Here is a 15045-nt window from a genome sequence, read left to right on the forward strand (position 1 = left end):
CGTACTGGAAGTGCTGTCCTAAATAAGGATGTTTTCTTGAATTGGGGTCAATGTGAAGGACAGGCTTTACCTGGACGACCAAGTGTCCATGCTGTACTTACATTTGCTTTTCCTTTGATATTTTATGAAGGCTCAGACTGTGCAGAGAGCAGCTTCCGGGAGAGGGGACTCTGACTATTTTTAGTAGAATTCCAAAAAAGGGAAACAACAAAGAAAGGCTTCCAAGCATCTCTGCTCCCATGAATTTAACATCGGGGCCAGGGAAACAGCCCAACCAAATGTTCCACAGATATCAGCCTGCAGAGGAATCTTTCCCTTTCAATGTATATCCTCCGGCTGGCTCAAACAAGCTCCCTAACAGGCAAATCTGTCTATAAAGTTATGTAAATACCAGCCTGGCACTGTTTACATTATGTCATTTCTGGGAGGCTGATTCATTTAGGGAGAGAATATTGTGTCCTTTTGTCTCCTGTAAGCTGGTGTTCTGCTTCAGCCCCTTTCAATGTAAATATCAGGAGAGAGACACATTGTCTTTTCTAAACAGCTGAAGCAGCCTTGAACCAAATAACTAACATTTTCCAAGAGGCTCAAATATTTTAATGAAAACAATCATTTTGACCTTGTCAACTTGGTTAATGTTATTAGCCTTCTTTTTTTGTAACTGTCTCCAGCAGCTAATGAGAGAAATTTGGTTATGCCCTTTGCAGGAGACATGCAGTGGGAGCTGGAGTTTTCAGGGTGAGGTCCAAGAACAATGAAGTAAATTCTGTTAGTGAGGACAGCTATAAACTCTGTAATACACGCATGCACTCCTCCCAAATTGCCCCAGTTTTTTCTTCCTGCCCAGAGCTGTTTGTGGCTGCAAAATAAGATCAGGATCATCAGTCAGACCTTCTCGCTACCCCTACCCAGTCTGTGTTCTTTTGATGAAGTGCAGTGGCAGTCTGCACATCTTCTGTTAAGTACAAGTAATGTTCAGGATTTTTTCAGCATCTGTGTATTATACTAAAAACAGCAATCCCAGCTGAGTGAGGTGATAGGTTTATGTTCTCTGCTCAGCTGGTACGGAAATCCTCATTGATGCGAGAGCCTTTTAAACTGCCTGAGCATGGCCCTTAATTCTCACAGGGATAAGCACTGTGCATTAGTTTCACTTGCAGTGTAAATTTAGCAGATGGTGGTTCACTGTAAATCTTCACATATATATATACACGCTGGTCATTTCCATTGATGAAGTAACTATCACTGGGTTAATCTGTGAATGAATAATGTGGAATGATGCGATTAGGCACTCTTGTTTTATGAACTGAGTGGCTGGCAGGTAGTAGGCAGAGGGAAGTGATAGATGTGTATGAATATGTATATACATATACTCTGTGTGTGTGTATTGTATTGTGTATATATCTCCTTGAAAGTGCATGCAGGTGGAAAGCTAGAGAATGAAATGTAGGTAACCAGGAAAAAAATCCGGTGAGATGTAGTCAGACTGAATCTTACAAAAACAAGAGAATTCAGAGATAGAAATGACTTCACTCATTACCTTGCCTATTAGCCAGGATTTAGCAGTATGTATATAGTTTATGTTGTGACTATTTGAATGTATCAGACAGAGTTTAGCATAGATCCTGTTAGATCAGAACCTTGCACCTTTCCTGTTACTTGTCCTGCACTGGGGTTTCTAAAAGTTGGCCGTTGTGCCTTTAACCTAGGAAAGTATGTGGCAAATTGTGCTCATTCATATTCACTGAAGTCCCTTAATGTCATTCATGTGAGACTTACTACAATACGTAGTCAGTGAGATCACTTTCACAGCTTTAACTAGCACTTAAAGCCTTCATTGTTCTCAGAGGACAGTCCATATTAATTTCACTCTCAGTTTAGAATATTCTTAGGGGACAGGGAGAATCTGATGTGCAGTACAGCAAAAAGAATAATATACCTAGTATAAACCAATATAGGGCAATAAGTGTACATGGCACTATACAGTAATGGAGTTGTGCTGAACAAAGGACACAATCCACTCCTCTAGAAGTCATTTGTAAAACTTGCATTGACTTCAGTGAGGGCAGAATCAAACCTCGCTTTGGGGGTTACAATACAAATAGAAGGCAAGATTCCACAACCATTAATGACTAGCATCTACTCACATAAGTAGGTGCTATTGATAGTGGGACTGCTCATGGGAACAGAGACTATTCAACATCGGTAGGCATTGCAGAATCGGGCCACTAGCAAACATAGTTGAGGAGTTACATATAGGATCTCACTCTTTTTGTTTTACTCATACAGATTTTGAGTGCAGAGGTGTGGGTTGGAGGGTATTTACCTGATGTAGATAAATGACCATCCTTAGAGCATTGATGCTGAACAAGACCCAGAGGTAACTAGGCTGATAACCCAAAAATTGATAGTCCCCTTTAAGGAGTTGTGGGTATTTCTAAAAGTATCTGTCTAAAGTTAACGAGACAAGAGAGTGAGGTAATATCTTTTACTGGACCAAGTTCTGCTGGTGAGAGAGACAAGCTCTGTGTAAGATATTACCTCACCCCCTCACCCTTGTCTCGCTAATATCCTGGGACCGACATGGCTACAACAACACTGTACATGTCTACAGTTAAACAGGAATGGGCCCTGAAGGAGTGTGTAGTGAGATGGGTGAATATGAAATGCTCTGGTGGTTCAGTTATGTTAGGGTAAACACCCCAAAGGTAGATACCAAAGTGAACCAATAACCAGCTAAAGAAGTCACTAAGGAACAGGGCTTCTTAGGGACTATACAATACTTCCTGTTTTGTGACTCAGCTGTAAATATTATGAGAATAGACTTTCTGTGTATCACAGTACTTCTGGTCCCAACCAAAATCAATACATGCAGCGCATGTGAAAACGAAACATATTTTTGGGGGGGAGGAGTTAAACTTTTTTATAAACAGAAAGTGATATTGACCAGTTTCATTGTCCAAACTTTGTAAGATATTCCCAAAAAATGAAGAGAAAAAGCATTGATGCTGAAAACTAAATTATAAAGTTCTTTCTACTGAAACAATCTAAAGTGATAAGTGAGAGCTGCTATCTCTGCTAATACTAGGGATTGAACTTGGAACACCATAGTTAGAAGCTGAGTTTCTACCGTTTGAGCTAAAAAACCAAGCCCTGTATTTATTTAGCAGCTGTAGCACACTGATAGCCTGCATGGACCAGGTATAGAAGGGACATGTAACACAGAGTGAGCAGTGAGTTACATTAGTAACATGAGCAAAAGCTGTAAAAACTGTATTTTGTTTGCTATCTGAATTACTGTTTTCAGAGCTCAGAACAATAAAACTACTGCAGTTCTAACTAAATGTTCCACAGTTTCAAGAAAAAGGCTTTTTTATAAAGACTGAGGCTAATACTTGCAGGTACAGAATGTTCAGTATCTGTTTAAAGGGGAGATTTACATGAGAGAGAGTTTTTACAATTTGATCTCCCATCACATTTCTCATAAATAATGGGCCAAAGGTTTCAAAAATAGGTTCGGCTGCTGTATGAATATTTAAGCTCCAAAACAGATGTGGTCTAATATTTGAAAATATGGAGAAAGCCCAGTTTCTACTGAAGTCAATGAGAGCTGAAGCCTTTGTCTTGCATACACATGGATTTAGGAACCTAAATGTAGGCAGCTAGGTTTAAAATGCCAGTCCATATTTTTAACAATGGTGTGATTCCCAGCATCTTGGAAAATGGCAAAAGCTGTTCCCATTCATAAAAATACTAGTGTTCAGTTCCTGTATATGCCAATTTCTATATCCACATGTGAGACGCAAATAAGAAATACAAAATCAACTACCTAGTTTTAATTGGGGTTTTCTCTAATGCTCCCGCGTCCTGGCCCCCGGGAGAGCACCCGCCAAAATGCCGCTGAATTTCAGCGGCATTTCAGCGGGGACGCCTCTCGATGCTGCTGCTTGCCGTCGACAAGTGACGTCATCGAGAGGCGTCCCCACCGAAATTCGGGAGTGATGCCTCTCGATGACATCACTTGTCGGCAACAAGCGGCGTCATCGAGAGGCGTTGCTGCCAAAATGCCGCCGAAATTCGGTGGCATTTCAGCAGGTGCTCCACCGTCACAGTGGTCCTTCAGCTGGCGCCCGCTGGCCAAAAAGGTTGGGGACCACTGCTCTAAACTATTCAGCAATTTGCACATTGAAAATCTGTGGTGATATCCAGCATGTGGTGGATCTCGGCCATTTGTCTGGGCCAAAACCAAATATGATGGGTGCTTAAATGCAGATGAGCACAAATCTCATAGGAACAGGGATGCCAAACTGCCTTAGACACCTTTGAAAATCCCAGCTTTAAATGTGAGTATTCTAAGGATCAGGTCAGACTCCTTGGAAGTGCTTTCGAGAAGCAATACAAGTGTAACATAGATTTTGTGCTGGAGTGAGCTCAACAACAATACTGCCAGGAATGTGACTATTTGTACAATTTAATTTGTATCTCCCAAAACTCACCTGCTAATGAACTGTTTAATTGTTTTTATTTATTTTTTACTAGGTGAAGCAACAGTGAAAAAGAAACCACCTCCAAAGACCCCCCCGAAGGCAGGTAAACAGCTGCATTTTGTTGCACAGTAAGCATAGGCAGTAATGCAGTAGGATTTCCAAGAAAAGGCCACTCCTACCTTGAAACAAATGTTTGCCTGCTACATGTTTTCTTCTGATTAATGGTAGGTGTGATGTTCTAGGGGGAGAATTTCAGAAGCACTATGTTCCCCTTCTCTAGTAGCTCCACCTAAACTTAAGGTTGCTCAACAGTTTCTGTTAAAGGCCCCTGTGTTCAGTTGTTTATAACTTGGGCAAACTTTAACCATTGAAGCTGATGTTTGCCATGCTCCAGGCTGAATATTTTTCAAAAATTTCCTCCAAAAGGGGTCAGCCAGGGGCTGCTGGGCACCAGAACTCAGAGCAGGAAAACCATCTCTCCTGTGCTCTGAGCACTGTGCTGACTGGTGCCCAGGCAGTGAGGAGGCAAAAGAGGAAGCACTTGAATTCAAAAGTCAAGAAGTGCGGAATGGGGGGTGGCGGAGAATGGGAGCCAGAGGATAGGAGCAGAGTGGAAAAGATTGGCAGGAGATGGAGTACAGTGCCAGAAAGGTCCGTAACCACTAAAGCCCCTTCCCCTCCGAAATCTGGAATTGAACCAAGGAGTCCCAAATTTGTACATTCCTCTGCTGTCAGCAAATAACTGTGACACCCATTGGCAAAGTGTGTGTCTTATCCTCTTGTGGATCAGCGATTAAAAGGAGATAACAATGTATTATTGCTGCCAGTTACTCCTTTAGCTCACAGAAGGGACCATCGTGATCACCTAATCTGACCTCCTGCACATTGCAACCAACAGAACCTTGCCCACCCACTCCTACAATAGACCCATAACCTCTGGCTGAGTTACAGAAGTCCTCAAATTATGATTTAAAGACTTCAAGTTACAGAGAATCCACCATTTCCTGTAATTCAAACCAGCAAGTGACCTGTCCCCCAGGCTGCAGAGGAAAGCAGCAACAACAAAAACCCAGGGTCTCTGCCAATCTGACCTGGGGGGGAATTTCTTCCTGACCCCAAATATGTACTGATTCAACTGTTCAGGAAAATAGAAAATATAATTCTCTAAAGAGCTGGATTTTTTTTCAGTTCTTCCCCCTCAGATCATTCAGTTTCCAGAAGACCGAAAAGTCCGTGCTGGTGAATCAGTGGAACTGTTTTGCAAAGTAGTAGGAACGCCACCCTTAACTTGCACCTGGATGAAATTCCGAAAGCAGGTAAATTGTCTTTTGTCGTGTTTTAACAATGCATGATGATTAATTTGAGAAATACCTGAAACAATGTCTAACTAAAAGGGTGCATAATCCGAAAGAAGTGTTCTATGTTTCTCTCCTGCCCTTGATACAAGAAATCCCCCTTTCTTCATTGGTGCTTCAGGTTTTCAGCTTTGCAGATCGAACCAAATGCCACTGAAAAATACTCTTGAGTAAAGAGCATCTTACAACAAAAATATCTCCACACTAAGCTTGTTTGTTGTGGATATAAATGTTCCCACAAACTATTGTTGTACGATTCCTTTCCCTTTAATTAATTGACCTCACTGGGACTAAAGCACATACTTAAACACTGTTCCTGAAGAGGGAAAATTTCCTGAATCTGGGCTTTAGTGAACAAGTTCAAACACTTTTTAAACTCAGCAGCTCAGTGTGATCTTCAGCAAGCAGAAGCTGGAGTATCTTATTGGCATGGAGCAAAGATAAATATCTGCTGGAGCAGCTACTATTTATTTTATTATGAAGTTGCTCAGCGCTCTACAGTACACAGATAAAAACAGTGCCTGCCACAAGGAAGCTTAGAATCTAGACCTGAGTTTGTCAAGATGAGTGTTGAACATTTCATTGGGGACTTCGGGACTCTATATTAATTGTATAGTCTATTGCAAGTTCTACCTTTTTAAACATTTTAAGCCAGTTGCCTTTTATTCCGAAGTATCCTGTTCTTATATTATGGAAAGGGTGCCTGGTAGCATCCAAATAATTTTCTCTCTACCATTCATTATTTTATATGCCTTCATGGTATCTCCTCTGAGGCTTTTCTTTTCCAAACTAAACAGTTCTAAACTTCTTTAAATTTCTGCAACCTAAAGATTGATTTAGGACCAAGTAGACCATTTTTATCAATATTATTTTTATTGCAGTAGCATCAAAGAGATTCAGTGTCCTCAAAGGAATCCTGCACTACATCTTCAAAAGACAAGCCTAGGAGCTTAAGTGAATACCTTTGCTAGACACTAAAAAAAGGGCCTGAATAGAGATGCTGGATTTATGGCTTATCACAACAATCTAAAACTGACTGTATCCTCCCTCCGCATTTTTTTTCCTCCTTAGGACTGCAGAGATGTTAACTGACCACTTCACCTTGAATGGTCCCTTGAAATATGCATGAATTACTTACACTAAACAATCTGTTCCACCTTGTATAGCTGTGACACTGAGTACATTTCCCAGACCTGAAGAAGAGCTCTTTGTAAGCTCAAAAGCTTGTCTCTCACAAACAGAAGTTGGTCTAATAAAAGATATTACCTCATCTCTCTAATTCTCCTTTAACTCAGCAAGGAGAGGCCTGAGGTCCTTTTCCTGCTGAGTGACCCGGGCATGTAGTGCAGTGACTAGAACTGGTGGGGGAAAATTGTCCATATGACCATTTTGTTGGTGGCATATTGTGTTCTCATAGGGCACTGAAGCAGTCGAATAAAATTTGAGAATCATGCTACCTACCTACAATCCCATTAGAACCTCAGCAAATTACAGTCCAGTATCTTGTGTGTGCATAGCTGCACTCCAGCGAATGGAGTCTCTGGGGTGGGATTTTCATGAGTGTGTAGCATTGGCTACTTCTGCTCCCATTGACTTCATTGGGAGTAGCTGTAATACTAAGCTATGCCTACACCACAAGTGCTACAGCAGCACAGCAACAGCTATGCCAGAAGGGTTTTTTCCATCATTGTAATTAATTGACCTCGCTAAGAGGCAGTAACTAGGTTGATGGAAGAAAAACACCTTGAATGGAACCTAAATTGTGTTACTACTTACTCCCAAAATACTTACTCCTATTGCTAGTATTGCAGACGCAGCTATCAGGTTAACTTCAGTGGGCTGATGCCAAAGCGTGCTTTATATCTAAACTAAGGGAAGAGACCTGCTCTGACCCTCATGATTTCTTGTTCTGTAAACATGTCGGACAAGAGAATTAAACTAAATAGCCCTCATTTTTAATGAAAAGCAGAGAATAAATTGAAAAATCTCTTATCTGGCAGGAAATGGTGGGAGGAGGAAGGGCACTGACATTATGACATTATCTACATCACAATAAGAACACAGTGTACTCTTTTTACAGTTACAATGTAGCATCAGGTTTTTTTAATTCCCTTTAATGTCTCAAGTTAATACAAATCAAAATGGCCATCTTTTTGACATTTATGCTGAGGTTCTTGGTTTAGTTGAAAGGTAGTAGTTATATTTACAAGTACTTAAAATGTTTGTGGAGTTCAGCTGTGATTTTGACTTTTGGTTTTCTCTGAAACCATCTTAAAATCTTTATCTATTCCAATTGAATTAGAATGATTTATTTATTCTATTCAGTTTGGGAACTTTAAGAATTCTAAGGTGAATGTATCAGAAGAATCAAAATGGAAGTTGAAAGGGTAACAAATACTTTCTATGGCATTTTTCTGGGGGGGTTTTTTGGTTTTGTTTTGTTTTTTTAATTTTAGAGAGTTATTTTTGATTCTAGGAAAGTCAGACTGCCTTACTAAAGCTAGGCCAGTGCTTTGCAAACTTTCCTACGCAGTTCTGCCAGTGCAGTTCGACTCCAACCAACGATACCATCCGCTGTTCCAGTCTAGGAAACTATTATGATAATTTGTGTGGCAATGCTAATATGGACACATGGAGACTAGAATCAGATAGTGGCATGGATGATCTGGGCCAGAATATGAAGTTGGGCCTTGAGAAGTGAATGGCGAATGAACCAGTGTTCTTGGGGCCAAATCTTGGTTTCAGTGAAGTCAGTGGTAAAACTCCTATTGATGTCAATTTAAATAGAATTTGGTCTTTTGCCAGTTAGACACAATTTTTCAACTACATTTCCTGATCCTGCAAAGGGATTTTAGCTGGTGGACCCTAACACCCAAGCACTCTCATTAACTCAAAAGGACTGTGTGCATGTATAGTTTGCAGGATTGGGACCACTGAACTACTAGCCTGCATCTCTTGACTTTCTTGGTTAGTTTCACTCTTTGCCAGCTATTCTTACTCACTGCAGTAATGGAATTATCTACATTGCTCTCCTAGTGCTGTAATTGTGGGCTCCTTCCTGACTGAGAGGTTGGGAGCCTCACTTTTGAAAGCGCTTTAACAATTCTTCTGTTTAATTTGGCAGATTCAGGAAAACGAACACATCAAAATTGAGAATGCTGAAAACAGCAGTAAACTGACTATATCCTCAACGAAGCAGGAACATTGTGGATGTTACACTTTAGTGGTAGAAAACAAAATGGGCAACAGACAAGCACAAGTCAACCTCACAGTTGTCGGTAAGTGCAGAAAAAAGATTTCATTCTATTATAAAAGACCCACCCGGTGCTCTGGGTGCTGTACCAACAATCAGAGCAAAACAGCACAGTACGTTCAAGAGCCTGCAAAAGCAAATGGGTCCATTTAACAAATTAAATTGCTAGGCCAGATCCTAAGCTGGTAAAAATCAGCATAGCTCCTTTGATTTATTGGAGCTATTCTAATTTACACCAGCTGGTGATCTGCCTGTTGTTTTGATGACACCTTATATTTCAATTTAACCTGAAGACTATTGTAATGAGAGATGGGAGAGGGGCAGAATAATCCTTCTTATATTTGTTCCTTGTTTATGTGTAGACAAAAGTCCAGTCCTCCTCCTCCCATTAACCCTTTGTAGGGTGCAGATGCTCACTAGGCTATTAGTTTGGGAAAGGCCAGTTTTTGAAGGGTTGAGGAGGTTTGTGTTGTATTGGAGATTACAATTTGGAAACTGTCCTGGTGTGTAGTCACTTTATAGGGCTGTTGGTTTATAAAGGCAGTCTTTTTAAAGCATACATGTTTATGCAAGGGCTGCACAAGTTTTCTGTAAATGTGTATGAAAAGTTGAGCGAGAATCATGTGTTTGATGCTTTAAAAGCTTGTTTCTGCTCTGAATCGTGACTCTGTCAAATGGAATTGTGTGGCTTCAGACTTACTCCCTCTCAAGGGCTCCAGAGCAAATTTGGTCAGTTTACTAGTAAAAGAAGATGTTTTTTCAAACTGCCAGTCTGGTTCTTTCCACTTTGTGCAGGGTCACTTGTAATGAAAGTTCTGCTGCCCAAATTCTACCTTCAGTTACCCATTGTCTGTAATGGGGTACTCAGGTGTGTCTGAGGCCAGAATTTGTCCAGGCAGTTGGAATTTATGTAGCCTGTCTGTTGATGACATTAGCCAAAATAGAATCCTAGTCATTCTCCCATAATTGTAGTCCTAAAAGGAGGAACAAGTAGTAGGCAACTAATATTGTCTCTAAAGAAATGCAGGTATGAGGCCAGGGATGAAGTCCTGGCTCCACTGAAGTGAATGACAAAATACCCATTGATTTTCAGTGGAGCCAGGATTTCATCCCAGGGATCTATTGAGTAAGATACGATTCTACTAACTAAAATTACACCTTATGTTCAAGTATAGTATCCTGTGAAGAGTGAACACTCTGTGTCTTTAGGCTGCTGTATGTATTGTGTATACAGGCCTCTTGACCATTTAAGTACATGGTTATTTCTGTTGTCTAAACCAGATTGCTGATTACATTTAAAAGACAATTGGACAGACAAGTGCAATTATTAAATAAAGTCGAGCAATGTAAGAAATTCAGTTTCCTGTTATTCTGTGAACTTCATGTAGTTATTATGTAAGTAGCAATTTTATATTCTGAGGAATATGTTGGTTTGAAAATCAGTAGTCACAGAAAATGTTGAACTCTAAAACCTCATAAAGCTACATACCAGCCTCTTCCTTCATGATGCCATTGGCAGGAAATGTGCTGCGGGGTTAGTGGGGCTCCCAGAAATGCTTCGGGAGAGCTGGGTGAAGAATTCCTACAATGTGCTTGAGATTGCCATGCTTTCTAGCTGATGACTCGCAGATAAAATTACTATTGCAAATTTGCCAACTGCTTCAACTAGACTTCTAGCTGAATTAAGAACTGTAGTGGGCATGATGGATGTCAGAAACGTGTTGCCATCAGGATTTCTACTTGCATGAAGAAAATGGCTTGCTAGCTGTAGTTTTTTTGTGGGGAGAGGCGAGATTCCTGCCAGCCCTACCTGGGTATCCATGCTGTAGGCAGGGATGGGCACAAGGAGTTTCTTCTGCTTGGGCACAAGGGGAAGAATCCCATTACTGAGTACAGTTGCTGCCCCTTGCTAGCACTTTTATGGGCACCTGCTGTCTAAAACGGAGTGGAGGGACCCTGACTTCTCTCACTGTCTATCTTGCACCAGGCAACATGGCAAGGTCACTCGGTTTGTGTGCCTGGAGAGACTGCAAACAGTGGCTCCAGCTGTGCACACCCTGGAGAGACCCCTGCAGGAATTCTAGCTGAGTCAGCCAGAATTATTCCTTGAGGCTCCAGTCCGAGCACATCCATTTTCTGCACCGTCTCCAGTGTGCTGGGCAGAATCTTGCCCCCCCCCCTTAATGAGGATTTATAAAGTGGCTATAAATCTGGCTAGTGCCAGATATCGGCTTTGTTTGTCTTAGCTATTTATAATGAGGCTCTGTGATCTTTGTGTGAGCTGCTTCCCTATCGGATTACAGATTAAAAATCACATCACCTTGTATGTTCTTTGCTCAAAACGTAGCTGGCTGATCAAGGTACTTGCTTGGGTTTTGAATGTGTTTAGAGAATTTAGATGTGGTCTGGAACGTGTGTTCTCCTGCAGGAGTGGGCCAGGACTGACCTAGAACCAGATTCCTTTAAAGAGGTAGCTGGCAGGCTAGTCTCTGTTTGTTTGAATTTTAAAAAGTAAATGACATATTAAAATTCAAAATGAAAGAAATAAGGAAATATTATGGTAATATTCTAAATGTCTGGACAGCCGAGCATCCGTGTGCATGGTAAAGATAACATGACATTCATATGTACAGTCTCTCACTCCAAAGGATCTCAAAAGCTCTTCACAAACTAAATCCAGGCAGCACCTCTGAAGTGCAGCCATCTCTAAGACAGAAAGGCAGCAACCAAAAACTGCATAGCGCACTACACCCCAATGGGGAAGGGGAAATTTTGGTCTAGGTCACCATACCAGAAGTGCCATGGGATCGTTAAGGACAGCCAGGACCTTGTTTTTAAGCCCTCTCATTGAAAAGCCCCGTGCACAGTAACCTGCAACATTGGTTTATCTGCTACAGAAAGACAAAGTACTGAGTTGACTCTGCCAAGATTCAAAGCAGAGATGATTCTTCTGTGATTCAACCCATGACTCCAGGGAGTCAAACCTGTATTTTAGCCCACAGTCCATAGCTGGATATATGAGCAGCACATGCTTTTTATAAATAGCAATAGCATTTTTCATTAACATCTGGATAAAATTAAAAAAAAAATCTCCCCATTCCCCCTTTGACGAATCTGGCTCCTAAACTCTTATCCTGCACTGCTGAAACTGTCAGACTCAGACTTCAGCTGTGAGTATAACTGAACCAAGTAGGGGTTCTGACATTTAAGGAGTTCGAGTAGTCAAAGACTGTTTGCTTCATTGTTGGCAATGGAAAAAGCAGTTCTGGAAAGAGTCCCAGTTTTGAATTATTCTAAGGTTTTTTTTCCCCCTTGTGATCTTAATGAAGATCAGTGAACTAAACTTTCATTAAATGCAGCTCCAACCTGAAAAACCACACAGGTATCCAAGCAGATTAGGGAGACTGCTTGTGCTGGGTGATTAGTGCACAGAACTGGAGTCAGGAGGAGTTTGAACTTGACACTGATTCCCTGGGTAACTTTGGGGGTCTACAAGTAATAACAATATTGTAAAACCTGTACAGGAAGGAAGCCACCCTAGGAAAGCAACCTCTTGTCTTAAGAGATTGCCAAAAACTACCCACAATATCTTCTGCCTCATCTATTTTAGAAGACCACTTCCAGTAAATGACCAATTTGTTTGTCCCTGGAATAGAGTCGCTTAAGAGAGGCTTTTCTGTAATGTGATTCTGGTACCAAATCCATAACTGTATGTTCTGGGACACAGCTAGTGATTTACAACCAACTGTTAGTGTCAAATTATTTTCTCCAAGGAAATTGATATTTCCATTTCTTGGAGTTCTGAGTTAGCAGCAGATCTTGTAAGCAAAAATTACGAAATATATGTTAGCTTCTGGATGAGATATGCATCATGGCCCTATCCAAGACCACTGAATTCAGTGGCAGGGCTCTCTGACTTGAAAGGGCATAGGCCTAGAGCCCAACTCCATAAGTTAAACCCATTCCACATGACACACTGGCCTGAGTACCTTGGTCTCAATACTATAGTCAGGAAATGACAAGGTAACAATGGTACTTCCTCTTGGCGGGTTTTAGGATTGCTTAAGAAATCTGGCTCAATGGGAAACTTTCCATTTTTGTGTCAGATACATCACCTTCCCCTTTTGTAAAAGCTAACACCAACTTTTGTGATATTGAAAGAAAGGTGGGGGGGAAGGGGGCGTGAAGCAACTAATGACGAATCCAAGGAAAACAGTCTAACTCCAGAGTGTTAATACTGAATTCTGCTACAATGTGTTTCATCTTCTCTTCACAAGCAACTACTCGATGTTTAGTTGCTGTTTCCTGCGAGGCACGTGATTATCCCCCTTTTACAGATGAGGGAGCTGAAGTTGAGAATTTAAGTGACTTGCCCCAGACTGCAGAGGAAGGCTGTGTCAGAGGCAGAAGTAGAATTCGAGCATTTTCTTTGCCTCCAATTGCTTGTCCTTCCTCTGGGCTGCCTCTGGAGGGACTCCTGTCTCCAGTGAAGAGGGCAAGTTGGCCAAGAAGGGATGCTTTATACTGCCCTCTTACAGTCTTCAGCACCACAACATACACTATGGGGAGATTACAAATGCTTCATCTCTAAAGCTTCGTGACAAACCTCAGCAGCCACATCAACACCAAATATTTTTGCAGAAGGATCATAGAAATTAGAGGTAAACCAAACTTATTAGGTCACCCAAACCATCACTCAGCCAGTACTGGATTGTTACCTTTGGAACATAAGGTTTGAAAAAAAGGCTCTTGAGAATGTATTTCCCATTATATGTATGTTGGTTCTGTTAGGCCTATAGGAGAAGGAAATGTTCTCGTGGTTAAAAGACGTGTCTGGGAGTGGGTCTATCTGAATTCTCCTAGTTCTGCCACAGACTTCCAGTGTGTCCTTGGGCAAGGTCATTTTATCTCTTTGTGTCTACGTTTCCTGATCTGTAAAGGAGGGAAGATCAATCTATCTTCCTGAGAAGGGTGTTGTGTGACGTCATTGTGCTTTGAGATCCTCAGAAGAAAGTGCAATTATTTAACAATGCAACTTAATTTAATTATTGTGTAAGAGGCAGAGAGGTTGCCAGTGGTTTGAACTGGGAGAGTAGTGAGGGACAAGATTTAAGAGAGGCTGGAGCAAATCTCTTGAAGATTTTAGAAAAGGTGGATGGCAAATTTCAAATTGTGTCCTTAGCTCTGGGAGTGGAGCTCCAACTAAACTAATTGGGGGTTGTGCACATAGCTAACAGTAGGATTTACAATTTGGCATTTGGGGAAGATGTTTTATGAGAGGAAAAGTTGTGTTCGCTGTAGCGGACTTCAGCTTCTCTTGTACTGGTTTTTTATTAAAAGAGATGTTTTTTTCCAGTTTAATGTTATGCTAAACCTGTGGTAAATTAACATCCATAAGGTACAATACCTTTAAATTATAGCACTTCTTTCCCTTGGAAAATAAGTTCCAGGTCACAGTTTTCCAAGGAAAGCAGAGAGATTTGCTATGACCCCAAAGTCCTATCAACAGTAACATAGAGTTCAATTATGACCTTTTATGGTTTCGATTTTCTCCCACTGATGGATTTCAAAAGAAGGCTTTGCCAGTGCTGTCGGCATGGATATTATCCAACTGGCTTTAGCAGTATATTAAATACCTTCTCTGGCTAAACAGCCTGTGGAGTGGAATTAAATTGTTGCTTTCTGTCTGCTCTTTATCTGGCAGACAATTATTGTAATATCTAATAATAGTATTGTATAGTAATATGATAACTGGATTTAGAAAGAAACCAAACCAATTTTGAGATCAGATAAAGAAAACCACCTCACAAATGTCGTTTCAATGCTGTCTTAGTTTGAAGAACAACAGTATCCTTTTCTTTCAAGGTCTGTGAATATAATGACCTCTGATTTAGGGGTTCTGCATTGAAACAGGATTGCTGCTTAAGAACTCCCTATAGCCTTATAATCT

The 15045-nt window shown here is 41.0% G+C and overlaps 1 protein-coding gene across 9 annotated transcripts in view; it reads left to right on the forward strand.

Annotated features, from left to right (window-relative positions):
* MYLK (myosin light chain kinase) overlaps positions 1-15045 on the forward strand; it is a 326396-nt gene that overhangs the window by 259324 nt on the left and 52027 nt on the right. For all 9 annotated transcript variants that reach the window (XM_039495244.1, XM_039495239.1, XM_039495241.1 and 6 more), the window contains 3 exons: positions 4540-4590; positions 5676-5803; positions 8967-9120. In XM_039495244.1, the coding sequence (XP_039351178.1) occupies positions 4540-4590; positions 5676-5803; positions 8967-9120 (333 nt within the window). The remainder of the gene's footprint in view (positions 1-4539; positions 4591-5675; positions 5804-8966; positions 9121-15045) is intronic.

Source organism: Mauremys reevesii, linkage group 11 (genome assembly GCF_016161935.1).
Source record: "Mauremys reevesii isolate NIE-2019 linkage group 11, ASM1616193v1, whole genome shotgun sequence".
NCBI classification, from domain to species: domain Eukaryota; kingdom Metazoa; phylum Chordata; order Testudines; family Geoemydidae; genus Mauremys; species Mauremys reevesii.